General features: G+C 54.6%; 5 protein-coding genes across 5 annotated transcripts; 4 read left to right on the forward strand and 1 right to left on the reverse strand.

Annotated features, from left to right (window-relative positions):
• Positions 1-3,232: 3,232 nt before the first annotated feature.
• On the forward strand, positions 3,233-3,780 carry lsm7 (U6 snRNA-associated Sm-like protein LSm7; the record flags this gene model as incomplete). The annotated part of the gene is made up of 3 exons (XM_037327647.1): positions 3,233-3,446; positions 3,510-3,581; positions 3,650-3,780. The coding sequence occupies 3 exons, from the start codon at positions 3,233-3,235 to the stop codon at positions 3,778-3,780; spliced, it is 417 nt and encodes a 138-aa protein (XP_037174678.1).
• A 722-nt stretch (positions 3,781-4,502) lies between these two features.
• Positions 4,503-8,893, reverse strand: PAN3 (PAN2-PAN3 deadenylation complex subunit PAN3; the record flags this gene model as incomplete). The annotated part of the gene is made up of 8 exons (XM_037327648.1): positions 4,503-5,587; positions 5,635-5,787; positions 5,843-5,987; positions 6,036-6,218; positions 6,278-6,378; positions 6,428-6,588; positions 8,038-8,143; positions 8,848-8,893. The coding sequence occupies 8 exons, from the start codon at positions 8,891-8,893 to the stop codon at positions 4,503-4,505; spliced, it is 1,980 nt and encodes a 659-aa protein (XP_037173983.1).
• A 292-nt stretch (positions 8,894-9,185) lies between these two features.
• On the forward strand, positions 9,186-10,802 carry ucp10 (UBX domain-containing protein 10; the record flags this gene model as incomplete). Its single annotated transcript, XM_037327649.1, has 2 exons — positions 9,186-9,323; positions 9,390-10,802. The coding sequence occupies 2 exons, from the start codon at positions 9,186-9,188 to the stop codon at positions 10,800-10,802; spliced, it is 1,551 nt and encodes a 516-aa protein (XP_037174663.1).
• A 2,473-nt stretch (positions 10,803-13,275) lies between these two features.
• On the forward strand, positions 13,276-15,079 carry CGCA056_v012406 (uncharacterized protein; the record flags this gene model as incomplete). The annotated part of the gene is made up of 5 exons (XM_037327650.1): positions 13,276-13,342; positions 13,444-13,520; positions 13,575-13,610; positions 13,672-14,046; positions 14,102-15,079. The coding sequence occupies 5 exons, from the start codon at positions 13,276-13,278 to the stop codon at positions 15,077-15,079; spliced, it is 1,533 nt and encodes a 510-aa protein (XP_037174664.1).
• An 8,629-nt stretch (positions 15,080-23,708) lies between these two features.
• On the forward strand, positions 23,709-25,414 carry CGCA056_v012407 (uncharacterized protein; the record flags this gene model as incomplete). The annotated part of the gene is made up of 3 exons (XM_037327651.1): positions 23,709-23,798; positions 23,878-24,131; positions 24,187-25,414. The coding sequence occupies 3 exons, from the start codon at positions 23,709-23,711 to the stop codon at positions 25,412-25,414; spliced, it is 1,572 nt and encodes a 523-aa protein (XP_037174665.1).
• Between the last annotated feature and the right edge of the window lie 2,009 nt (positions 25,415-27,423).

The following is a 27,423-nucleotide window of genomic DNA, read 5'->3' on the forward strand; positions in this document are numbered from 1 at the left end:
AGCGGGCCTAACAATCTTTGGGGTGCCTGTCTTGTTTTCAAAGGTGCCGACGACTCCAATAAAGTGCAGTGCACAGCCTGGAAACTGGGGAAATGGAGCCCGCCGCGCCTTGTTTCGACCAGTCGGCTTGGACATGACACAAAAGAGAGAGACTTTCAAGAAGGACCGACGGCGCTGGCGCTGGTAGCTGGACCATCATCTGGCGTACACACTACACCGCAACCTGGTGCTGTGTGTCCACTGAAGAGAAGTAACTGTACATTCATTCATTCGATGGCTGACCTTGCCGTGAGACACGCCCGCCCGCCCGCCTGGATTGTGAGACTCCCAGTAGCGATCCGCCAACAGAACGAATGGCAAGGTTGGCGGGTGGGAAACCGGAGCGGCCTTGACCATCACTCGTAGATCCTCACCTGTTCACATGCCGCTTCAGGACACCGAGCCTCTGCACTGTGGAAAACCCCCGGTGGAATCGATACACCGTGTGTGTCCTGAGGTATGCCCATGTGTGAGTGTGAGTGTGGTGTGCGGACTGTGGAAGCAAAAAGCCGTGCCTTCGCCCGCTCATGTGCGCAAGGGCACCCGGGTCATGGCACAGAGCCTTGGATGGATGGAACCTTTCTAGAACTGGCACTGGAAACACACAGAGACCCGACGGTTAGGAAGCTTTGTCTCCTTCGGACGGAGCGGAACGCGAGGGAGACGTGGGAGTCTGGAGACGGACGGTGGAAGGGTATCGGGACATCAAACTTACGCTGAGCTGTCAAAGTATCTACACCAACTTTTCCATTACCACACACGGTACATACCATACACCAAACCATCTTGCGAAAGGTACTCCGACATTCTCGGGCAAAGGCAAAGGTACCCGGCAACATGCTTCCTCCCTCCGCCTGGGATGCCTGCCAGCGCGCCGGCCCCGTCGTGTCGTGTTTCGGGGCGACTCAGCAGGAGTCGGGCGCAGGCCATGGAATGGAATAGACGGCACTTGAGAGGATGCCGTATTAAGGCATGTTCCTAGGGCCGACCTGAAATGCTCCCGCAACGCTTCTAATTATGTCTAAATCTCACATGGTGTGTGCCCGCCGGCTCATCCCTGCTTCTTTTCATCTAGATAGTCTCAACTTTTGCACTCCTCCACAGTGTCTTTGCCGGATCTAGCCTGACTTTGCCGTTGTCTGTTTCCTGAACAAGACAGGAAGTCCATGTCCAAACGTCCCAAGTTCTTCTCGTCATGCACGTGCGGATCTTGAGGGCCGCTGAGGTGGGATGCAACACCTTGTAATGCGACAGTGATGGGCGAGAAAGAGTTCTCGGCAACCAACGACTGACCAGACCACGAGTACTAAGTAATGTTCTGTCTCACAGCATACCACCGTTTCTGAGCTCTCCCCCAGTGAAGTAACATATTTATTTTTGGGGGGCCCTGTCATGTTTGAGACTGTCGGCCGGGTCTCTCCTCCGTCGCAATGTAGATTGTTTGGTTTGGTTTGGTTTGGTTTCCCTAGGGTGTTAGTCCCCGTCCGTCGTTCTTGTCGATTGCGACCCCCTGTCCCGACTCTCGTGATCCCCCTCGCTTCGTAACTGCGGTACGTAAGGCATGTGGTCCAGAACCAGATTATCGGAGAACCGCAATTTCGACTGTTGCGCCCGGAGCCCGGCCTTCCTCTCTGGCTTGCCGTAAAGCAGAGATTTCCCACTGGCATTTTTGACCTGCCTTACGCGACCTCGCTTTGCCTAGGTACCTAAATAGGATATGAAGTAGGTATGCATGTACTTGCTTAAGGTAAGTTCGCCGTAAGTAAGGTTAGGTAAGGTAAGTAGGCACTTGACAAAAACCCTGGCTCCTGACGTAAAGCTTAGCGTGTCCCTCTGCATGGCAGACCTCCCGTGTGGCACGGAGCGGTGTGCCAAGACTTGCTGGAAATCAGAACAACGGCCGAACCTCACACCAGACACCACAAATATCGCTCACCACGCGTCACGGTTCCCCCAATCAGGCAAGAAAATTGCATCCCGCCACGATCCTGGATGACCAGTACCTGGACCAAATCTTCTGTACATGATGCATCTTGCATATGACAGTGGCAGTGTGCGTAAGGTTAGGTAGGCCTAGGCCTCCCCGTCCGCCCTCTTCCGTCGCCATGCCGGGCGCGCCCATCTCCGCCAGTCGACGCATCACTTACACGACGATAAACTGGCCGTCGCTGCCGTAGCATTTGAACGACACCAACCTAACCCATTCGCGCCAAGACGTTTCACTTTCCCCTGCCTTGCTGCAAAAGTCGCCAGTCAGACTGGCCGATCTGAACGAAACTAGATTGCAGTTCACTGCATTCGCAACGGTGACGAGTCGACCACACTGGTTGATTTTGATTTGTCCTGCACTGCAGAGACGTGCTCGGTATCGCTTGGGTTTGCACCTTGGTCTTGGCGTCGAGATCATCACTGTGCTTTTTTGGGACGTGTCTTCCGCCGCTTGCCGCTGTCGCTGCCTGAAATCAGTCATCCATTGGACAAGTTCCACTGCATCCTCAACTGCTTCAGCTCCGGTATCTTGGTGACCTATTTGAGTTTCACATGGCGGCCAGGAAGCGCCAAGTGAAAACGAGTTCATCCCGTGAAGCGCAAGCAATGGATGTCCATACTGCACACAGAGCAGAGTTCTCGATCGCCATGGTGTGGTAACAAACGCCGAAAATAGCTTCGGGCCCCTGTGTGAATGCGACAAGTCCATCTACGAAGCAAGCAAGCAGCGAGTGGAATGCATGCATGCAATGCAGTTCAACTCGTAAATCTCATCTCACCTCGCTTCATCGAGAAACCCGGCCGGAGAAGCTGCCTCAGTGCCTGTCCCGTCACGATCTCAAAATCATCGAACCAAGGTTCCCCGCCAATCACGGGGAAGGGTTACTTGACGGCGGGGGACGCGGGCCCCACTACAGCCCGGACCAAGCTCAAGCTTCCTCTTTTTCCCCTTCCCGCCGCCCACCACCGACCTCACCCCAGCAAGTCCAACGACGACCAGCGGCGCGACAGGCACACCACGACGTCACACCAGCCAGACCCGTATCGAGCTCGCGCATCAGCCAGGTACTCGGGCGATTAAGCACACCGCTTACCACGCACGAGATTACGACGACGAGCGGCCAACTGCGAGCACTGCAAAAAACAACCACGCACACACAATCATAACCCCGCCACCACTACTACACACCTTGACTGCGCGACGATGGCGGACAGAGGATCCCACAGAGGCGGCGGTCGGGGGGGCGGAGGCGGCTACCGCGGCGGGCGGGGAGGAGGAGGTCGCGGCGGCGGAGGCGACCGCGGAGGAAACCACGGTTCCGGCGGCGACCGCGAGAGACCCAAGAAGGAAAACATTCTCGACCTGTCCAAGTACATGGACAAGCAGATCACCGTCAAGTTCAACGGCGGGCGTGAGGGTACCGATTCGCCGCCCTCCATCACCCGAACTTAGTCCCTTGTTTCGCTGACCTTGGTGATAGTTACTGGTACCCTCAAGGGTTATGATGCCTTGATGAACCTGGTTTTGGACGAGGTCCAGGAGGTCATGAGAGGTAAACGCACCCAGCTCCACCCACCGCCTTACGAGCCGAATGTTTGCTAACCCGATTCCTTGAACCAGATGAGGAGGGAAACGAGACCACCCGATCGTTGGGCCTCGTTGTTGCTCGTGGAACTCTGCTTGTCCTTGTTAGCCCCGTCGACGGCAGCGAGTCCATAGCCAACCCCTTCGCTCAGCCCGAGGATGATTGATCGGCCTAAGCAACCAAAACTGGAAACGAGTCTAGACGACATGATATGTGGTGGAAAATCAACGCTACCGGCGCCATGCCCGGGTTATGCTGCATGGTGTCCAACTTATACCCACAACCAAGGGCATCAATGAATCAGGACATGTCGTAATGTTTGTGGTCATGAGAAGTAAAGGAAATACTCCCGCGCATCAAAATTGCGCAAGATATTAGCAGCGATGGGAACCACCCTTCTTCGACATCCTGGTGGCCAGTTGTAGTACTGGTGGTGCGTCTAATTTGATGGATACCCCCACATCGACATGCGCAAGAAAAGAAGGAACAGGAAGAAATCTGTTTCGCTGCTCTCTGCATCACCTCGTCTACCGATGTCTCGAAAAAGGGGGGAGAGTGAGATGTCAACCCCTCTCGTATCTATATCGCTTCCCCCACTCGGGGTCGCTTGAAACGCACTCGCTGTGATAACATTTGAACCGTGCAAGTGCTCTGTTTCTCGCTCCCGTCATACATCCAAGGATAAAATCCTAGCCCCGTCCATTCAGTCATTTCCAAACCTCAATAGGCCAGCGTCGATATTCGGTTCCAGGCCGTGAGTGTCTTGTCGCGCCAGAGACTTCCCGTTTCACACGCAACCTCGAGATCGAGATCTCATCTTCCACCTCGCCTCTTCTGGTACTTGCGCGCCCGTGTGCTCCATGATTTCCGATGCAGAGCATTCCGGTCCTAATGGGATGGGCCTTGAAATCCCCGACCCGCCGGCTGTTTCCCCCCCTTGAGAAGCTCCCCGAATGCATTGCCAAGCTGCTTCTTCAGCTCCTTATAGCTGACCACGAAGCTGGTCTGTTCATCCCGGCTTGTCAAGCAGATTCGGTCATCACTGCCAGCATCTAACCTGTTCAGACACCGGATGATGTGGCCCATATCAACCACAGGGTTTCCGTTGGCGTCGACTTGGTGGAAAACATAATCGCGGAACAGCTTCAACATGTACCTTTCGCCGTTCTCTGACCATGCTCTGTCACCGTCGAATTCTTGGCGTTCATTGACCGCACCCAACTTCGCCATGAGCCGCACCAATCGGCCATTTTCTAGTTCCCTGAAAAGCTCCGACTTGAGTGTGTCGGCTTCGTGGAGGCTAGCATCCAAGGTTGCTACCATGTGGACAGCGATGCCTCTTACGAATTCTTCGATTCCCTTGGGTGTAGCGCCTGGAGGAGCCGGCGTCAGAAGCCATAAGACAGTATCGGTGATTTCCTTAGAATACGTCCGGCCCATCTGCTCAATCGGCCCCTTTAATTGACTTGCTTGCAGGTTGGTCAGCTGGTTTGGTAGCGTGTTTATCGCCAATGACAAAATCAGTTTGCCAAAGTGGATCAAGTCCTCTTGCTGCAGATCCTGTATAGGCCGACGTGTTTCAAAGTGAACTACATCCAAGATGGAGCAGGCGCCAAGGCGAATGCGGTTTTTGTCTGTAACTATGATTTTGCTCATATCGAGACACCGAGCGGCAAGGTTCAAAGCGTGGATGGCCTTCAACGCGTTGGCTATCTGCGAAACATAGCCCCACAAGACGCCTTCGGCAATCGGCGTTTTGGCGGCAAACCTGCTGGCGTGGGCGGTGCCAGCGTGTGGGAAGTGTAGCTCGGCAAGGGTCTTGGAGAGCGGATGGTAGTCCTGGACAAAGAACAGGGAACTGTCCCCGAACGCGCGCGTGGTGAATGCATCATGAATCGACACCACGTTGCCGTTGTTAAGTCGTCGCCACTCCTTGACCGAGCGAATGGCATGCTCGTTTGTCAACCGAAAACCTGATACTGTCAGCTGATGTACGAGTAAATCTGGAGTAAGCCACCACCTTCTAGTCTTCGGAGGCAGTAGGTCCTGCCATTCTTGGACGACGTTGCCTTGTACACCCACGTCGTATATCCAAAAACACTAGAGCTCTTCCTATGGCTAGTGTCCAGGGGAACGAGCGAGAAGTAATTGTCCAGCGGAGGCAGTGTAGAGTCTGCCGGGTCGTTAGCATTTCTGGCCTCCCCCGTCGTTCCTGTGGTGATACTCACTTGGCATAACTTGCTGCAAAGCTTCGGATCTGCGTTGCATGTCCTCACGAAGCTTATCAGGAATAAAAAAATCATGAACCTGTCTCTGGAAGGGGGCCAGATCGTCTCGATACGGACCAACAGGAGCGTATAGATGATATTGCAGCTACAATTGTCAGTAACCGTGAAACCCTGCGGGCTAGCTATCTCTTACGGGTTGAAGGGGTCCAGTGTAAGCATTTTGATGTTGGAAGAACGCTGCATTAGAACCGACAAGGACTGTCGGATCATCTGCATAGGGGTTGAATTGTGTTGTCGGCAGGGCCTGGGCAACACTTGTCATTGTGAAGGGATCATAATTGATCCCCGTGTCAGAGGCAGCACCATTACCGGTGATCTGGTACAATTAGCCATGACTGTTTCTGATTCCTGACATGTTCCGCTGACTCTTCTTACACCAGTGCTTAACTCAAAGTTTTGGGGAGTGAATTCTCGCAACGTGGCGGGGTTGAAAACGGTTGATGAGGTTTCACTCTCTTGTGCAGCAGGTGTAGCAGCTGGCAGGCATCAGCAACAACTTCATAGTTTCAAAACTTCTAGACTTACAGCCGGCTCCCCTGGGAGTAAAGACTGCTGCACTCGCAGCCTGCGATGAGAACGTTGATTTCTTTGTCGGAGCCCCAAAGACATTGGAGCTTGGAGATGCTGTCGAGGGTAGACCAGCGGGAGTGAAGGAGGGTGAGTCGACATTAAACGTCTTCTTCGAGCTATTATAAACCTGTTAGCTCTGCCTACCCATTGCTTGTGTGTGCTATGTGTGTTATTTGTTTGTGTGTGGTGTTTCTACCATCGTTTTTATGGCAGATGACAAAGTAAAATGCCTGCACCAGCTTTCGGCCCAAGGCTACCTCTGACATCTCTCGATTATCCCTGGACTTTGTTGTGGGAAACCTTAAGATATTTGTTAAGCAGCATGTCAAGTCTCATTCTTCAACGAGACTTGATTTCCTTGCCCCCTGGCCTTTATCTCTTCCAATACCGCTTGGTTCAAGGGTTCCCGATATAACGGCCCACCCTCTACGCGAATCTTCCCCTTCACTATCTGCCTGAACATGTGTCGTGGAAATGACGCGCTCGTCCCTTGCAATGGCACAGTGCAGTAGTGATGCCTTGTTCGCCTTATTTGTAGCTATGGAGCAGTTGTTCCACTGGGGAGTCCTCAAGATGCGGGGGTGACGCCTAGTGTATCCGAGTGCTCGCAACAGCAAGATTTGACAGTCTCGTAGTGGTACCAGAACGCGGCGGAAGGTGGGCAATGGGAGGAGTGCGAGGCGGAGTGTATGAGAGAGAGGGAGACCACCTACAATTCTGATTGAGTGCTCTGCCCTCCCGGGCTATTCTGGGCCGAGTTGGGTCGATTTTGGTCATGGTTGAAGGCGCAACCAGCGTTTTCGTACCGGCAGTGGCCGTATATCATCACGTTTCGGCATTGCGTATCCTTGTTCTCTGAGCGAATTGACTACATGTCAGTCATACAGGATTGGACGGGTCGGGCAGGTAGCAAGTTGAGTCGCGGTTGTCTACTCGCCTCGGGTTTTGGGCTTTGGTGATCCGACTTGTCGACGGAGGTCGGACTGCGGGTATCGCGAGGTGGCCATGATCAGTACGGTTGATAGGTGAAAGTTTCGCCCCCTTGGTCGACGCTACGACGTCTGCAGAGAGTCAGCCAAATGCTAAGCCCATGGTCTCGACAGCGAAGGTGGTTCCTTGTGTTGGTTGAACGCGCGCGCGCTGGACGTGGAACTGGAACTGGGACGGGGCCTTGGACTGGGCGGGGGAGACAAAGCGGGCAACAGAATGGAAGCAGAAGGACTGGAGCTCGCGTGGGGCTGGGGCGACGGGGGGGTGGTAGAGTGAACAATTTTGGCCCGACGCACTTGATCCTTGCAGACATTTCCCATGCTTCGAACAATGTTGGTGGGGTAGGCTTCTCGGTCATGGACACGACATGGGCGAAGCTGAAGCTGGCTGAGGTTGGCCGACGGCGATTCGCAGAGAGAATTGGTGAAGTGAGGTCGAGCGGCTGGTAAACAATGCAAGGCGACGTCGGAAGAGTTGGAGGAGGGTGGTGACGGGATAACGAATGGGATACCAGACGACCGATATGCGCGCACCGCGACGACGCAGGTGGAGGAGACAAGAGATCTGCAGCTCACCGCAAGGTGAAGTCGGGCGGCGTAGCGACGTCGGCGGCAGCGACGAGGACGATGAGGACGTCGAGTGGTAGCCGCGACGATGCGAGGACGATGATGCAGGCCAGGCCTGTTCTGTTGTCTGTCAGGTGGAAGACTGGGAGAAGTGCACGCGCGGGACAGCCAGCCAGACACCTTCCCTACCTACGTGCCTAACCGTCGGTACCTTGCCTGCAAGCGTCTCGCCTTGTCCTAGGTAGTCGAGTCCTGTCCCGTCTCAATTTCGGGGGCAGGAGGAGGGGAGATGATGACACTGGACTGGACCCGACACCTGCATGAAAGGCCTCCTCCGACAGACAACTAAAAAGTGCTCTCTCAAGCCTACAGATGTGCTGAAGCCACTGGACTGGACGGACAGCCCTTGGAAAGCACCTAATTACCTAACCTAGGTAATGGAAAGCGCCAATGTCCTCCGCTAAGTGCATTAAGCGCATTGGACATGATTCATGTTCTCCGCGATAAGCGATAAGCCTCTTAACACGTTGCGACGCCCCGAACGCGGTGCATTGCAGACGCGATTCCAGGTATGTAGCCTGTAAGTTGGGAACTCTCCTCGGCAGAGCAGATACGTAGATAGACACCTACGGATACCTTAGGTGCTTAGGTAGCTTCCCTGCCAGGCAGCCTCCACTCGCGGACAAGTGTCGTCACCGGACGACACTCGCCTGCAACGATTATTGTCTTTCGTGGCAGCATCAAGTGGACCGCTCTTGGCTGCCCGCCTTCAAACACCTCACCGGTGCCTTACCTGCCTCCTCAAAGCCAGCTGCTTACTCTTCGTTTGTTTCTGCAGCGCTTTAGCCTCTTCCCTCTCAGCCATTTCACCTGTGCGCGGCTGGCTACCTTGTTGGCTCATCCAATTACCTAAAGGTACCTATACCTGCCTTTAGACGACCACCGTCGAGTTGGTTTCCTCCAACAACCGCCTTCTTTCATCCTTTGTTCCGCCTGCGACATTGGCGTCGCCGCCACCGAGCATTACAGTCTTCACGACCCTGTCATAAAAATCTTCCAGATCATTGCCAAGGCACAACCCGCTTGTCATCCACGTCCCTCATGGGCTGCCGAACCGATTCTACATCAAGCGCACCAGGACAGATCTACAGCTCAGCATGGCAGAGACCCAGGACATCGACATAGGACAGCTGTCCGCAAGCGAGCAAGAAGCTTTGCAGCAGTACACCCAGGTTACGAATCAGGAATTGAAGGATGCGATACCGCTACTGCGAAGATCACAATGGAACGTTCAGGTATGCACCAGTTCCACCACAAATAGCATCTAGCTCCGGCTTTCGCTCACAAAAGTCTTCCTACAGATTGCCATCGCCAAATTCTTTGACGGCGAGGGGCCTGACCCCGTCGCAGAAGCCATGGCACAAGAAATTCCCAGAACAGCCGCACGACACGAGAACCTCCAAGAGAGTCTAATGGCCTCCTCAGGTCGCCCGCAGCCGCCCCGAAGAGATCGACCCGACCCCGCCCCGCGAATCGTCCCCCAGCCGAACAACTACCACAGGCCACCATTTCTCGTCGGACTGTTGCTGGCCCCATTCTCTATCGGCTACACCATAGCTTCCAAGCTGTTTCGCACCGTCTTCTACTTGCTCAACTTTCTGCCTGCGCAGCTAAGGCCACGAGCGATTACGGCTGGGTCGGGTGCCGGCCTGAGAAGTACAAATGGGCGTCGCATGCTGATGCCGCGGGACACCGCTGCCCGATTCAAGCGGGAGTTCGAGGAGGAGTATGGCAACACCGAGCTTCCGTGGTTTGAAGGCGGAGTCGCCCAGGCGCAGGACCTGGCCAAGAAAGAACTAAAGTTCCTACTGGTCGTCCTCATGTCACCCGAACATGACGACACCGAGTCTTTCACCCGCGAAACTCTGCTCGCTCCCGACGTCGTCAGTTTGATAAATGACCCGGCCAACAATATCATCCTTTGGGGCGGTAACATCCTGGATTCGGAGGCCTATCAAGTCGCGCAGGAGTACAATTGCACGAAATACCCCTTCTCGGCTATTGTCTGCTTAACCCCTAAGGAAGGTAGTACCAGAATGAGCATCATCAAGCGTCTGGCCGGGCCCATGCCCGCATCGACGTATCTCTCAGAAGCACAAGCTGCGATCAATAAGTATGCGCCGGACTTGGCTGGTGTCCGGGCCGAGAGAACAGCACAAGAGGTGGCACGGAGCTTGAGAAATGAGCAGGACTCTGCGTACGAGCGCTCACTGGCAAAGGACAGAGAGAGGGCACGACAGCGACGCGACGCAGAAAAGGCTGCTGCAGAGGCCGCGCGAAAGGCGGAAGAGGAGGCAGAGGCTGCGGCGCATTTGGCAGAACAACGGGATCAGTGGAAACGTTGGCGGGCAACGACGATCGAGGACGAGCCTCCCGCCAGCAGCAAAGAGATTGTCCGCATTGCGTTGAAAATGCCCGAGTCGTCCGGAGCGGGCAGAATTGTGCGCCGGTTTCGCAGCGACACTACCATGGAAGCACTGTACGCTTTCGTGGAATGCTACGACTTCGTGGGGGCGTCGGAGAAACCTGCGGCGCAGCCTGAGGGTTACGAGCATGAGTATCAGTTCCGAATTTCATCAGTCATGCCCCGGGTAGTGTACGAGCCCAGCAAAGAGGAGACAATGGGTCATAAGATCGGGCGGTCAGGAAACTTGATTGTTGAGGAAGTATCAACAGACGGGGACTCTGATGAGGGCGAGGATTACTCGTCTTGATTGGCACAGGTCATAGAACACCACCCCATTCTATGCAGGACGCGTATATGATGAATCGGTTAATAGAGTAGACGGCGGCAGCATAATGATGTACAGAACAATTCAGCAGTATTTACAGCCATACTTGGTCCCATGAGGCGGCTTTGTCGGTCTAGACCGCTACTGTGCCGGACCCTCCGAACAGAAAACTTATCGCCGAAGATGTCAAGCGGGAGCCGTCTTGAGTGAAGTGTGTTGTCGCAAAAGATGTCAAAGCTTGAAATAGGCAGCCAGGGCCCGATGATGAAGTATCGCGGGGGCGCTAAGAGGGGTGATTTGCGTGGCCTATGGGTGTCTTGGGAACCCCACAGGAGAGGACCTACAGGTGCGTGAAGCTGCAGGTGCCGTGGCGCTGTTGATAACCACGTAAGTGGTCAGCTGTCATGAGGGTGTACGGCGGCAAGTGCTTGCGTGGAATAATGAGGCTGTGCAGCGAACGGCTTGGCTGGTGCAGCCGGAGTTTATGGACAGCAAGGAGAGAGTGAGAGAACTAGGCGGACACGGTGAAGGAATTAGAAAAGTGTGAGCCGTGTAAGACAAGAGAGAACGAGAGAGAGAAAAAAAGACAATCTACTTAGCTTCTGGCATGGGCTCGAAATAAGGGCGAGCGGTTCTGATGGCGGCATACAATGGCCGTCCGATGATTACATCGCCTTGCCTTACCGAGTGCGGGTAGGTAATACCTTAGGTACGGAGCGGGTGGAGGAGGACCCTGAATTATGGCATGAATATACTTTCCAAGTTAGACCTTTACCGGCACATGTCCAAACGGGGGCTGTCTCTGGTTGATGCGACTCCAGTTTTTGCTCATATTTTTTAGTTTCTTTTTTTTCTCCTTCTGTTGTTTATTGCTGTTATTTTTACAATTTGCGGTGTTGTTTTGCTGCGCATGACAGCAGAGCAGCAGGTGCGTGGTGTTTTTGATCTCCATGTCGTCTGTTTTGACTGGAATGCCATGTTGCAGATTACATGCGGGTGGACTGCTAGACCGGTCACTGGTCTGGGGACGGCATTCGCCCCGGTCTTCGGGACTGCTACCTACCTTACCTTAAGGTAGGTACATAGTAGGCACGGTTACGGGTAAGGTACGATAGAGTATCTGTACCTAATGGTGGAGATGGATGGGGATTTTGCGATGGCGTCGCCTCGTCGCCGTCGTCACGTCTGCACACGGGGCTGGACGCCGTACGAATACCTGGCGTTGGCACCTTGCCGCAGCAAGCAAGCCCTTCTTTCCGATGCTCCAGCCTCTCTCCCTCCTCCTCTCTGATACTTCAACCCCCATTCCTCCAACTTTCTCTCCGCAGCGGTGAATATCCCTAGATCTCGCAGCGACCAAACCATAAGCTTAAACTCATTGCCTTATCTTTCGTACCCTACTTACCTATACTTACATACCTACCCGTGTTACCTTGGACACAAGACCGCTACCGCCGGCTTCCGCTGTCGCACATCGCAAAAGGAGGCTCAGACTCAAACACCCGACCCGGCCCTGGCCCTTGCCGTCGACTTCTGCTGTCTCCCGTGGCTGCCGAGACTGAGAAGGTAGCAGTAAGGTGTCTGTCTGTAGGTAGGTAAGGTAGTACGAATAGCCACACTGCCACTGACAAGCTGCCCAGAGGCTAGCGGTGGCCCTGTCAGCTACCTACCCTTGCCTACCGGGTGCCTAGGTCGAGTGCATTCGTAGGCACGAAGACTAGCCCCTCTAACCACCCCCGCACCGACAGCAGATCGTCTCCAACGGTCGAATCCACTGCCCATCTAACACCCACCAACATCCAACACACACTTGGCACCGGACAGAGACGCACGTACGCACGCACTCACTCATTCACTCCCGTCACTCACTCCACGCACTTAAAGGGACCCCGTGGACCACAGAGCGCTGGGACGCCGGGCTGAGGTTTAATTTAAAATAACCCCCCAGTTCGTCTGGCCCTTCCCACCACCGAGCGTCACTTCCAGGCTGCAGCTCGACAGGCCCTGCGCATCCGTACATTCTTCTTTCCGACAAACAACAGCCCGCTGAACTTCCCGTCCTGCCCGTCGCTTCTTGTTACGGACAATCCAATCCAGTCCTGTCCCAATCCCAAACAGCTGCAACCTATCCGTACCTACCTCACCTACCTTACCTCTGCTGGGCCTGCACCCGCTCGCTCCTACCCTTCGACCCAGACCCAGACACAGACACAGACATCTGTCACTTCTGTCTGTTCTTTCGCATCAGCTATACTCGTCCGAGATATCCCCCCTCCCACCGCTCGTCCGCCATCAGTTTTATCCTATCCCCCGACCTAGAATCCTGACCGCCCTGCCTTTTTTTATTCCGCCGGTTGGTCCGCCTCTCCATCTTCGGACCCTTGAAACCCGTGCTTCCTTCATCTTTCCCCTACAACCACTCAGGCGCTCCGACGCCCGCCTACCAGACGCAAAGATGAAGGCCATGAAGGGGCTTAGCGTTAATCGCATGATGAGCACGCTCAAAAAGCGAACAACCACAAGTGAGTAAAGATGCGCCTGCGCGCGTGCCCGCCCTCCTTCCTCGGCCGGCACGGCATGCACGGTCATCGCGAAGGGAGTGCTGATCGACGTCCCTCCGCAGGCTTCAGTGGACCCGGCGAGGTGTCGGCGCCGGACCCGCAGAACGATACCCCCGAAGCCATCGCAGCTCGCAGCGTCGTACGCCAGTCCCGCCTCTTCCGAACCAATCTTCGCCGCTAATAATCTTCTCAGAGACAATTCTGCGAGTCTGGAGGTCCCAATGCCCAAGTTCGTTCTCTATCACGACGCACGCGACTCTCAGGAGACACCCGCTGACCCGAACCTCTAGGGCGATGAAGTCCTTTACCTCCCGCCCATCGTCGAGGCCGCCGAATCTTCTCCCGCAGCCGCGGCCGAGTGCGCCCGCATCATTCGAAAATACTTGTCAAAGGATAACATGGCCAAGGCCTCGTGGCAGTACAACGCCATCATGTTGATTCGCATTCTGACCGACAACCCGGGCCCAACCTTCACTCGGAACATGGACAAGAAGTTTGCCGATACCGTCAAAGATCTCTTCCGTTCTACGCGCGACCCTAGTGTCAGGCAGATGATAATGGAAACGCTGGATACCTTTGAGATGACAAAGTTCGATGATCACGGCCTCGGAGAGTTGATTGCCATGTGGAAGAGGGAGAAGGAAAAGAGCTTCAAGCAGCACGGGGTAAGGCTCACAACGTTCAAGTCACACATATGCCCCTTAGCTGACACTCACACAGCAACCCAGGCAGCAGCAGCCTGTTCAGCCTGAACCGCGATCAATGAATGCGCCTCCCTTTGATCCCCATTCACAAAACTACTTTGCCCGCCATCACAACAACCTGAGCTTGCCGAGTCCTTCAGAACTAGCAAGCAGGTTAGAAGAAGCCAGGACGTCCGCGAAACTGCTCTCTCAAGTTGTCATCAACACACCTCCTCAGGAGGTGCTTGACAACGACCTGATCAAGGAGTTCGCTGATAGATGTCAGAGCGCTTCGAGAAGCGTGCAGCTGTACATGAGAGCCGAGAATCCCTCGCCTGACAACGATACCATGGAGAACTTGATTGATACCAACGAACAACTTCAATCTGCTCTGAACCAGCATCAAAGGGCAGTACTTGGTGCGCGTAAGCAGCTTGGTATTGGTGCGCGTTCAGAGAACGCCAGCCCAATCAGTCCACAGTCAGCCACCGGCCAGCATCCGGAGCCGCCACAACAACAGTGGTCGCAGGCGCAATCATCATCATCTAGCTCAACGCCCGCTCCCGTTCTGCCAGCCCGGCCGGCCGAAGGTAACGGGAAGGGGAAAGCAGCTGAGTCGTTTGCGCCGCCTCCCGGCCCTCCGCCAAAGTCTCAGCCAGAACCCCCGGCCGAAGATCCCTTCAAAGATCCCCAGCCACAAACCAACTATTCGTCTTCTAGCAAAGCCGGTGGATCAGGCTACGCAGCGGAACTTCCATCCGAAGAACCACGCCTTGCTTTCGATCCATACCACCCAGGCTTCAATACCACCCCGAGCTATCTTGGAAGGCAGGACAGTGCCGTAGGCAAGGTGACTATGCATGGTGCTGATGCCGCCACGACGCCTGGCCCCCTTTCAGGTAACCCAATTCAGACTGTTGACCTTCGAGACCGTCACGAGGCGCCTCAGGAGGCATCTGATGACGATCTCTACGAGTCCACCCCGAAGAAGAGAAACCAAGGTCAAAGGTACTGAGTTGGCTGATAAAGCTCAGGCGCAGAGTGGTGGATTTGTTCCTGAGGCCCATTGGAGGCGATCCTCTTGGCGTATGGCTTTGAAGGCCCACTTGGGATAGAGTGAAGCCTTTTGCGGCGATATATGGGTAGCTTTGGCGTGGAGGAGTCACGCACGCTGCATAAGCGGAAGTTGTACAATGATTTGGAACTAAGGCATCAACAAAGCATGGCGTCTGGCTGGGGAAGCTTTGGGTGGAATCGGGCCGTTTACAACTCATGAATCTGTTTTTCAATTCTATTTGACAGTTTCCATTCACGATACGCTTCTTGACAACCCAGCTTCTTTGTTCTTATTTCCATTGTTTTTTTCCTTCATTCATGAACCATGACTTTTCGCAACTACTTCCCGACTCGTGCGGCTCTGCATACTCACCGACAATGTCGTGATATGCAGACAAGCAAGACAAGGACCCATGTGCCACGACATGCCTTGGCCTCGAGGGTTGACATCGCCGGGGTTATATCCGTCGAGGAGCAAACAATCGCCAGGAGGCGGTGGGCTGATTGCAACCCGAGGGAGGGCTTTTGTGGATCGACAAAAACCATGTGCCATCCCATCCACTCCGGTTAAGAGCCGGGATCATTGCTTATTTCTCCGGGCGACGTCGTCTTCAGCCTCCTGTATTGCCCGTCCCGGTCGTAACTTGATGCGCAAGTCCGCACAAAGTCTACTCAACATTTAGGTGTCAGATTTGGACGAGCAACTCATACGCTCAAGGTTGCCCGACAAAGACAGAATCACCCCACACGCAAGAGATGGGACTGATGGGGAGCAAGGCGTCAAGTCGAGAAGTCGAAACGTCAAGAGAAAATGGTCAGATTTGCTGCGGACATGCCACAGGGCCCCTCGCCTCGTGGTATTTCGGGCCCGAAGCCCAGATGATCCGATCTCTTCTTCCTCGAGGGCCGCCCGTGATGTATGCCGGACATCACCTACCTGCGCAGGCGAAAGCGGCAGTGCCTGCCGGGTTTACTTGAAGCTCCGCGTTGCTAAATAAAGAACGAGGTGCGCTTCTCTTCCTGCCCAACCGGCTCTGTTTCGGCAAAACGCCCTGACATTGCTGTCTGGCAAAGCAACGTCCTCATCTGGAGTCCGAGAGCAGACGGGACCTGGTGAGGGCTTGGGACATTCGGGTGCTTGGACCCTCTGGCGAACTGCATGCTTTTGCGGTCGACTTTCGGCTTGGAGTGGCTCGTCTGAAGGCATTTGCTGAGAACGCGAATGGGGTAACAGTTCCGGTGCAGGTACGGCGAGGAGATCGGATGGTGGAGGCAGGGGCTTGAGTCTGGGCATATGGAGAATCTTGCATGGTGAGAATGCAGACTTGTCGAGTTGTTGTTGAAGCCAAGAGGCTCGCAGAGAGATGGTCAAGAGAGCAACAAGTTTTATCACGGCCGGCAACCTTGCTCCCAATGTGACTGCAGAGGATCATAAAACAACGCTACCGGCAAAAATCAGAAAACTACCCATAAAGAGCACAAAAACATACAACACCGGGTATTCGCTGGTCGTCACCGACCCAACTACTAATCCAGCCCTCACTGGCTTATCTATGGGAGAGCGGACGGGATCCCGAGTTTTCCAGTGGGTATGGTCGTATGTGATGGAGTCCAATACCTGTTCTGGCTAAGTTGCCAGAAGAGCACAAAAACATACAACACCGGGTATTCGCTGGTCGTCACCGACCCAACTACTAATCCAGCCCTCACTGGCTTATCTATGGGAGAGCGGACGGGATCCCGAGTTTTCCAGTGGGTATGGTCGTATGTGATGGAGTCCAATACCTGTTCTGGCTAAGTTGCCAGTCGAGCTGTGCCCAGACTCCTGAATGGCCTAGCCGGACAGCCTCTGGCGATAGAAGGGGATGGAGGCAATGAAGGCAAGACAGACTTGCCAACGTAGCCGACATATGCTCGTGAGGTGAAAACCCTGTCATTTGAGATATCCATGCCAGAGGATAGTGTCTACGCCTGCTAATAGAGTGCTCGAGGCCATGACAAAAACGGCCAGAGGCTGCTCGAAGATGGCAAGCTTCCTTCAAGAGATCTCTCACCCTTGCTAGCTGTTCACATCCGGAGATCCGACCCGAAGCAACATGCAAGACGAGATGAAATCTGACAAATGGGGAGTCTAGCTCACGATCACGGGCGTTACCTGCGGCAATCAAGATGAAATCTTCACTCACGTGTCCCCCCCCGTGGCTAAGAACGGTGGTATTTCGCCGGCAGTCTCGGCGAACGCTGGCCGGGTCTTCTCGATCTCGCATTGAGCGAATAGGAGGGCAAGAAAGACGATGATCGTGAGCTCTGCATATATTGGCAGCCACCTGGAGATCCCCCCTCCTGAGGGTTGCAGTGGACTCGTTTCCATGAGACGGACGAGGTTGGTAGGAGGAGCGGAGCAGCATGGTTTAATCTGCGGGAAGGGGGGGCGTCATCCCAGGCATGGAGTTCGGGATTCGACATTGAAAATTTTGGGACGATTGATGTGCCTCTGTCTCTCTCTTTCTCCTTAGAGATGGGACGGAATCGCCTACCATTCTCCGACGTTGACGAGGAACTGTCAGATTTCTCCGTCTGCTTAAGAAGATGAATATGGCCGGATCGGATGATTATTGCGAGGGCAGATAGTTCAGCTGATCCCGTGTGGCTGACTCACTAAGAATGCAGCGTTGCGGGCTCTGGCATACGTCCGTACTTGAAAATGCGGTGCTATGGAGGAAGAGCTTATTGGTATGAATACCTTTGGGTAAAGGCAGTTCTTTTCCCCCAGACGGCAACACGTATTTAGATAAATCATATCCGATTCCACTGAAGCTCCCGGCTTTAGAAATTCCAATAGCGTTCTTGGTTACCGCCGTAGCGCGGGCAAGAGCCATGGAAGCCATTTCGAGCCGCAAGCCAGTCCTAAAAGGGGAAACGATGGAAGGCGTGAGCGCCACCAATCGCGACTCTTGAAGCGCTAGAAGCCCTCCCTCGTCGCCACTGTGCTAGGTTGATCCATTGCGTAGTCAGACCGTCCCTCCTTGCCCCGACTCTAAGGTCGGCAGGCAAAGACTTCTGTATGCTGGGGAAACGCCTGGAGATGGGACGTGCTGGGTGCTGCAAACAACACCCGTCTCGGCAGATGGGACGATGAAGTCAGCGCGAGCCCCCTTCTACCCACGGACGTTAGAAGCCTGCACGACGACCCTTTTGCTGCCAGCGTCCATAGTAAAACCTTCTCCCGCGCAAAGGCGGCAAACCATGCCAGGTTCGCCTGGCCTCAACTCCCGGGTTTGGAGGGAGAGCTTGGAACCCTCGTCCGCCAGCCTTGTTTCAACGACGCCCTATCAAAGAGGAGCAAGTGCCACGATACTCGGGCGTTGGAGACGCAAGGTCTCAAGTAGGCTTAACGCTCATGAACTCCTTGAATCAGACATTGTGCGGGCGAGAGAGGGAGAGAGGAGGGGGGGGGGGGGGGGGGGGGTGACGAGGCGGATGATATGCACAGAGCATGTTCGATCATGTCAGCGAGGGGTACCTCCCACAGATCACGTCCAAAGGTCCATATCGTGAGTGAACGCGAAGGACAGGACGGAAGTTACCAGCACATGCAGCTGCAGGAGAGCGGATTCGACAGATTGTTTCGTTGGTTGATAACCCGGGCTGTTGAAACCAACCACGCTATTGTTTGCGTGCTGGGCATCTTTCCAGCAGCAGCAGTCTGGGCGAAGAAGGAAATGACAGTCGTTGGTATCCATAATTCATTGCAATCGACTGCGATGGTGTTGATGGAATCAGGCCAGGCCAGGCCAGGCAAGGAGGACATTGTGAAGAAAGTCGTCAATGGCTGGTTAGCCAGGATGCAACGTGGAAAACCTAGCGGCGGGCTGTGCAGGGAGCTTGACATGGGTGCGATGGACCACTCGCATCTCTGGAATCTTTGGGCGGAGATCAGACGATGCGGCTGATGGAACAAGATCGACCAGCCCCTCAGCAACCTTAGGCTCCGTGCGCCCTGTTCTTGGGGTGTTATCCTTTTGTTCTGGAAGGAGAAATAAAAGTAGGAACGTCGAGTTTGATCGAGTGTCGGTCAGGGATGGTGTCGGGCCGGGTATACATACTTGGTGCTTGGCGGCAATGGCCAGCGTGCCTCTCGGTACCTATCGTTGTCGGCGGGCCGATTTAGAGTTCGCACCTATGTTCTAAAATCAGGGCCACCCGCCATGGCTTGCGGAAACGTCTTGAGATGAAGTGGGCAAGTTGCCATGTTGGACGTGGTTGTGCTGGAGCCTGGGAGTGCCTTTCGTGGTGCGCGCTTGTAAAGGGCTAGCCTGGTATCCATGTGTTTGACCGACGGTCTCTTTGTTGCAGAGCGGCATCGCCACGAGACGAGATCGGGAAAATGCGAGGGACTCGGACCGAAATTTGTGTCGACCTACGCATACGTAATACACAAGGCGGGTTTGGGTCTTCTGTATCGTTCCGATCTCTTCTTAGGCATGGAGGCGCACTGAGGGCGGATGATTGAGAAGTGGAATGACGAGCTCGTCAAAGTGAACTCGACATCAAGCGCCCCCCATTCAAGTACAAGGATTCCATCGTCAAAGTACAAGGATTTCGATAGCAGTGTCGTTGCGGTGTGTGGGGCGGGTCATTCACCTAAACGGTGTTGGAGCCGCCGCCGCGTTTGCCCGTCCGCCCGCATGCTGCCCTGCGCTGCAGCCAGTCAAAGGCTTTCTTGGTACCGACGTCGCGACTCGAGCCAAAAGCGGTTTCGCTCGTTGACGTATGCATGCATATGTGCACGAATAGCGCGGCGGGCAGTCGTCGCGACGGCTAGTCTGCAGTCAAGACGCATATTGACGCAGCATGTTCTGACATTGCGGCTTCTCACTGACTGACGTGGATGTTCCTCTGGCTTGGTTGGGCGCAATCATTCGTTCGTAAATAGCAATCCCGCGACGAGCGTGCACACAATGAGGTGGGATGTCATGCCGCACATAAGGTGGTGTAGGTAGGTACGCACGTACTGCATATGCATAGTATGCATGTACCGTATGCATGCATCTATCTTACGCGTGGAACCGCCGACGACACGAAAGTGTGAGCGGTGGCAGCCGGGATTGATGCTGCTTTTGCCCCGAACCACAACGTTGTTTTTGGGTGCCTGTCAATCCTGTGCCGCATCGGCGCGGATGTTTCTTGCGGCAGTGCAGAATCGGTACATCGTTCACAACAGCCCGGGGGGTTGAGAGAGATGGAGAGGGAAAAAAGCAAGAATAAAACGAATACTAAGCAGGCCGACCTTCAGCACAAGTCGCGCGCACACAGGGCAGAAGGCACGGGCGATCCGGGGGGCCCTGTTCGACAACGGATGCATCAGCAGGGGTGCGGCCGAGAAACCAGACGAGCAAATCGCATCCATTTGCTGGCCAGCAGCCCGGATAACGGAATATTGCCGATTGTGCCTAGCTGGTATGAATACTGCGTGCTTCGTACACACAGAGTTGAGAGCCTTGGGCGTAAGACAGAAAGAAGTCTTGCTACCAGTTCCCAGACAACGTCGTAGGAGACAATCCAACCCACCATGGCTCTGGGTCGTCATGGGATATGGGATATGGGTCCCGTCCCGGTTGGTTTGCGCGGGTCGGTCACTGGGTGGGAGTGTTCAGTCACGACCCACCCCAATCCAAAACGACTTGCGGGCCGCGAGTCGCAGGGAGCACGGAGGTTGTCGAGCAGGGGCTCTCGAGTTTGACGGCGGGAATCTGAGCGTCACAAGTCAAAGGGTTCACATTTCTTCATGCGTTGTGAGAAGAAATCGAAAGCATACCATAACACACATACCATGCCATATTGCCTCCTGAAAAGTGAGATGGCTTGACATGACATGCAGGGAAACCACACTTATGTCCCATCCCGTCTTCAGTCGCCAGCTTTCACCAGCGATTGGGTCGTGAAGTTGAGAGTTCACGTGTCAGGTCCTACACCCCTACGACCTCATGTCTGTTCGCAGCCCGGCTCGCGATTGGGTTGTGGGCTGGATGACAGGTGTGCCAGACGTGTGCGGAGTGAGGCAGATGACTCGAGCGTCGTCGAGATCAACATCTTTCTGTCGCCCGTCGCCCGTTGGGCCGGGTTGAATGGCTCGACAAGGCACCGACGCCCATTTCTCAAGCAGGGAAGAGCAGGTTTGCACGGCCATAGTACCCGAGAACGAAGTGGCTCTGTCTCGGTCTTACAGCCGGCGGGGTACCTCAAATCAGCGAAGAACGAGATGCTTGTCATCTCGACAAACATATGTGGTCATCTTGTCAACCGGGCAAGCGTCACCGTGGCCGTGGACTGTAACAGCAGGCCCCAGGTCAGACCCAGAGTCGCAGATTACGAGGTTAAAGATTGGCAGTGACTGCTAGGGCGGCAACGTTGGCATACGCAGCGTCTGCCATGTTGGTTCCAGCCAACGTCGTCCGATGATATGACGAGCGGATGGCTGGTGGTCGAGGGTATGCCACATGCGTTACCTCAGGCGGACAGGATTGGGTAACAGCGACGAGACAAGACACAGAGGTGGCCGCGGGAATCCACGAGCCATTGCGACGTGCCGAGCGGTAGGCTCCCTTGCTGCCAGCCAGCTAGCCGGGTCCTTGGGAAAGTTGGGAAATGAAGATGGATGTAGCCAGTCTAGTAGCGTAGTGTGGAAGGCCAGAATGTTTGGAGACATTGAATCGCGGGTGAACGATGTACTAGCAATACCCAAGGTTGGGTTGGAGGCAGGTTCCGTTTTGCTGGGAAGCAGTGGAGAGGGGCACTTTGCAAGGAAGCAAGGCTCTGGGATTGGAATTGGGATCGTGGTTCCATCCGGAGACGAAGACGCGGAAGATTTTTTTTGGTCTTGACGAGAGGAGACGACAGCGAGACAGGGTCGCAGAGCAGGGCAGGGAGCAGGGACAGGGCGGGCTGGGAGTCCGGGTAGCGGTTGATTGGAGGGTCATGAACGACGGGCGGTGCGTGGGACTCGCGAGTGTCGAGGACTTTGGGGAGTCGAGGAACTCTGATATCTGGTGCGGATATGCACAAATACCGTGTTTATGCATGCAGACGGCGGCGATCTTCGGATTGCTGCAACCCCCGCATTAGCCAGGGGGTCTTTCTAGACTCTGCCGGGATCCACCCATGTTGCTGAAATCTCCATTTCCCTTTTGGGACATTCTTGCGAAACGTCCCTTGACCTACCGGCTGCTCACCAATGGGCGCGCTCCCTTCTTCTTCTCTCTCTCCCTCTCTCTTTCTCGCGGCCGTGTCTCTCCACGTCCACCACGTCTGATGTTCATTTCTCTCACACCTTCGCTTTTGCAGCCCTCATTACATACACCTGTCTTCTTCTATTCGTCTCCTCCTCCCATGTTTCTTTCCCTGCCACTGGCTCATTGACGTTCCTTAGCACCAGGGGGTACACATTTACTATGCAGTCAGTACCTCACCTCCAGTAACCAGGACCCCCGTCTCAAGGCGGACCAGGTCAATTGAAACATGTTCTATCCACTCGGTCTGGTTTTCTATGTCCAGGGTCCCAAACCTCTCCAATCCCTACCTGCTTTTTTCTCTGCTGCTCCCAAAACCACCAAATGTACGAGGTACGGGGCACCCGGCGAGCTGCCCGCAGGTTCGTGAGTATCTGGTATCTCTCTCTCTGTGCCTGTCCGTCTCTCTGTCTCTCTCTGCCGTTGCTTCTGATGGCCTGCGTGTCACGCATAGCGCTGGCACGCTTGTTTGGCCTGTCTCATCATTTCACCTCCTTCAATGGCGCTTGTCGTGTTAGTCTTAGAAAAGTGTCTACTGCCCCGACCTCCGTCCACATTTTTGTTCCTCTGTTGACCCATTCGCCTCTTTTTTTATGACTGTGGCCTCCCACAAACGCCGCCTGGGCCACCATTTTTGGGCCTCTGTCCTTGTCCCTTTCCTTCATCACAGTCGCCCGGTCCGAGTCGGGAGTCGAACCAATATCAAGACGCCATATTCGCCTCTCCCACCAAATCGAGACATCGCGGCAGCCAAGAAACCTGTCAACATCTATACGTACATACGCATACGTACCAACCAAGACCTGGGCTGCATCTTGCTACGCCTTCGTCTTGCAGGCGGCTTCCGCGAGTTAATGTAGATGGCCCCTCGTTGACTCCATCACATCCCTATCCCGGCCCTGGATCTGTCCAGTCTGCCTCCACCTGGACCTCCTCCTCATCCTCCGCCTTTTCGTCGCCGTCGTCGGTGCCCCTCTGTGTTCGCTTCCGTCCCGCAGTCGCCACACGGCTAGTTAGCTTGCTGCTGGCTAACCTGGGTCATCTTATTGTACCCGCTCGTGACATTGTCCGCAAACAGATTAGCCCCGTCTGTCAACCGGCGGATCATGACTTCGGACCATCCCAGCTCTCTTCAACAGCACGCTTTCGCATTTGATGGAACCGTTGATAAGACCCTTACTTCCCCCCTCGATGCCAACCAGGAAGCTTCTCTGCTTGCCCCTACCTCCCTCCCCCTATACCTTAATCCAGCCCTGACTCTCTCCTGCTCCTTCATGTGGAAGCGCCACTTGTTGGCGAATGGCTACCGCATCCTCCCTTCGCTCACCTCCTCAAAAATGGTCTCTTAACGACCTGAGCTCTGAGCTGCTAGCTCTGATTTTCGAGCAGGTATGTATCTCCTGCCGGTCGAGCTCAACTGCTCCACAGGCAAGACAACTCGAAGCATTGACTTACCAGAAGCCTGCAGCTTCGAGAAATTGACGAGCGTGCCGTTTATGCATCACGATGTATATCAAAACGTTTTGATGCGATAGCGACCCCCGTAACGTACCAGACTTTACGTCTTAATGAGCGCATTGTGGCGCCCGACGCCGAAGCGCTGTTTCCTAATCTTCTGCGCCATGTTTCGACCTTTACCAACCACGTGGTCGTTCGCAGCGACCTGGACCCGGACGGCATTCGGAGAGTGCTGGATCGGGTTCAAAGGCTCAAAACTGTGCGGTAAGCTGATCTACGCATCGGCAGCGGTTCCAACACCCACTGACTCCTTTTGTAGGTGGCAGTATGTAGACGCGGAGTTCAGATCAGGGCGACTATGGCTTCCGTCAGACGTGCTTAACCCACAGCATACGCGGTTCAACGGGACCAAGCTGTTTGTAGAGGATCTTCCACTCCGAGAGTTCGAGGGGCAGCTGCGAGACACCTACGTTCGAGCGATACCGACCGACCTCCTTGTTTCCCTCAAACTGGCGAGCCCTGCACCACCGCTCACGACCCGGCTCAACTCGCTGAAACAGCTTCTCCTGCTGTCGCGCCGTCTCCAGACCTTTCACTACGAAGACCGAGGCCAGGGCACGAACTTCAAGTTTGCGAACGGTGAGCGAATGCCTCCGCTGAAGGACCTGGTGCTTAAGTCGTACGATTGGAACCACTCCAAGGAGGAGACGCGTGCGTGTTGGGATTTCGCCAATCTCGAGTCGCTCGATCTGATATCCGTCCCGGTCTTCAACTTCCTGTCTTCCGTCGACTTCACCGATTTGACAGGCCTACGACGGTTGCACTGCGAGGACTACAGTGCACACTTGGTAGACAAACGCCAGGAGGCGACAGGGGGCATGTACTTGCTTGTAGCCAACCACATACGGGCGCTGCAGACGCTGAGCATAACATGCCACGTCCAGCTCTTTCCCTTGGACGGTATCTTGAGGCATGGAAACTCGCTACAAGAACTTCGATTCCGCGATCATGTGGGATTTGGCGAAGAGGACAGACGATGCCCGACCCTCTGGGCTGAAGACATCGCGACGTTAGCGCAAGGACTGCCGTACGTCCATACGCTCGAGTTGGACATGGACGTGGCTCTCTGCGACCCTCCCCAATTCCTGCGCGCCCTCTGCAGCTTCCGCAGTTTGCAGACTCTCACACTCCACGTGCAAACGGTCCTCCATCCCCTGGAGGTCGTTCACCCGGGCATGGACCGCGACTACGACGCAGCTGTCCGCACCTTCCAGTTCCTGTTGAGCGGAAGGGAGCATACCAACCCCGAGCTGCCCTGGAAGCAAATCACCATCAACGTGGGCGGCTGGCGGAAAGTGATGGTTCGCCGGTTCAGCGCCGCCTGGCGCCGGCAGAACGAGAACGGCGTCTACGCCGAGCGATGTTTTGTGCTTGAAAGGAATGAATATGGACAGATGAACTACCGCGAGGAGATGAGCGTGGAGGGACGCTCGTCAACGCCAACGCCTGACCCACCAACACCTAACATGAATACTGATTACGACTGACGGAAAGGCAAGGGTCTCAGGGATCACAGCATTACGTGCGCGGATGGATGAGATGGTGCAAAAGCGCATGCGAAGAATGCATAATAAAATTAAAAACGAAAGGAAGCCGAGATACAGAGCCATCACCGGAACACAGGCATAGATGGAGGCTGGTCGAGACTAGCTCTCTAATCTTAATGATACCAACGACGTTCATGATCTGTAAATCTGGCTGTCCGGTCGCCCTAACCACTACGGCCGCACTATGAGTATCTGTGACCTTTACTGCGCTTGGTATGACTTCCCAGACACCAGAAACTATCCGCACGATGCAATTGGCTTGGCAGGTTAACCGAACAGCACAAGGTTTGCCATGGATGACGTCTCGACGGCCAGAATTGGAACGGCATCCCAAGACGGGTGTCGTTCGCGACTTGACCGGGCAGAAGATTGGAAGCAAGAGCAGACAGCCGTAAAGCATAAAAGAGCAAAACCACATGGCTTGAACGACGTTGACTTTTCATGGTGTGAAGCCAAGCCTTGTCCAGCCCGCTGGTTCATTCGTTCCGCCTCGGCAGGTTTGACAGGTGACAGCTCGCACCAAAACCGCAGACGGCCCCTCAAGCTCTCCCCCATACATGGCAGGGGTTGGTCGAACTTTGTGTTTGTCGCGACACGCGGAACCGGACTGGAACCCCCCGGGGCACCCCTGGTCGTAGCTTCGCTTGGGCATGGCGGCATGGCTGCCGCCGGCTTCGGGAGCCGGTCTACTAACCGTCCCGGGTATCCACAGTCGTCGGTGAAGCTTTCGGTGAAGTCTTTCGGTGAACAGGCTCTCACCGGTTACCACTCGAGCACAGACACCTTCACCTGGGTGAAAGGTGAGGATATCGTGGGTCAAGCTGCTATTCACCGAGACACAAATGAGAGGTGGGCAGAAAAAAATTAATTTAATTTGAAGCCGTTCCTGAGAAGACTCGATCCTGGTGACTTGGTCTTTGTATTTCGCTTGCCTGCTGAGTGTTGTGGTGGACTTGAGATTCGCCGAGAAACTTGAGACATGAAGGTAAATATTAGTTATTTTGGAACCCACAAAGCACACTGCAAGCCTGATAAGCCCATAGGTGTTCTTGATTGCATGATGATACCGTTACATCTGTAAAATGGCATCTGTCTGAGTCAAAAGGGCCTATTTGGCCTAAATAACGGACCCTTTAGGTCCCTTGACAGCTTCGCTATTCACAAAGTGCAAAACAACTCAAGGTGACGAAAGATTCATATCATAATCAAATTAGGAAGCTATGAGAGGGTATTTATGCATTCTACTTCAAGAGACAGAGCAGATGGCGAATTGAAGCCCCTTGTTGTAAGAGGAGTAGCGGCCTACGGGCATGCCAATGCATATTTCCACCGGGACGAGGGCACCGGCTATCAGTCTTCAATGCGTTCAAGGTCTCCGAATGTTTTTCCTTTTCTTTTACGAGAGTGAAGGAGACAGACGGAAGGAACGCAGATGTTACAGCGAATGGTGCCTTGCTTCATGACTACGACTTTTCTCCTGTCGTCATTGGTTGGTATGCGAACTGCAACAAGCAGACGCAGAGCTTCTCTCTTGCCAAGTCCACTTTACCTTTTTCTTCGCTTCTCTTCCCTTGTACCCAAGTTTTGCATGGACTACACTCGAAGCTGACTGGAATTTGTGGTCGAGGGACTCAAATCGCAAAATGGATCATTTTGCTGCCTGTCGGGTATCCTCAAAGTCACATTCGACCTAGCAACCACTGCTGGAATCTCGACCGCATACAGTTTCGATGAATCTCCATCCAGGTCGGTCATTGCCTTGTTGGTTCGCAATGATACGATTTTGAAGAGGGTCCTCAGCCGCAAACATCGCCATAGAGACATGGTGGTCAGCACCAAAACAAAAGCTCCACACGGTGTGGGAAACCCAATGTCCCGTGACAGATTGCTAGTCAAACATGGCGGTCTCCCCATGAGGTACGTATGGCGAGACATTGCATTTGCTGGGC

Source organism: Colletotrichum aenigma, assembly GCF_013390185.1.
Source record: "Colletotrichum aenigma strain Cg56 chromosome Unknown KSG_Cg56_contig08, whole genome shotgun sequence".
NCBI classification, from domain to species: Eukaryota; Fungi; Ascomycota; class Sordariomycetes; order Glomerellales; family Glomerellaceae; genus Colletotrichum; species Colletotrichum aenigma.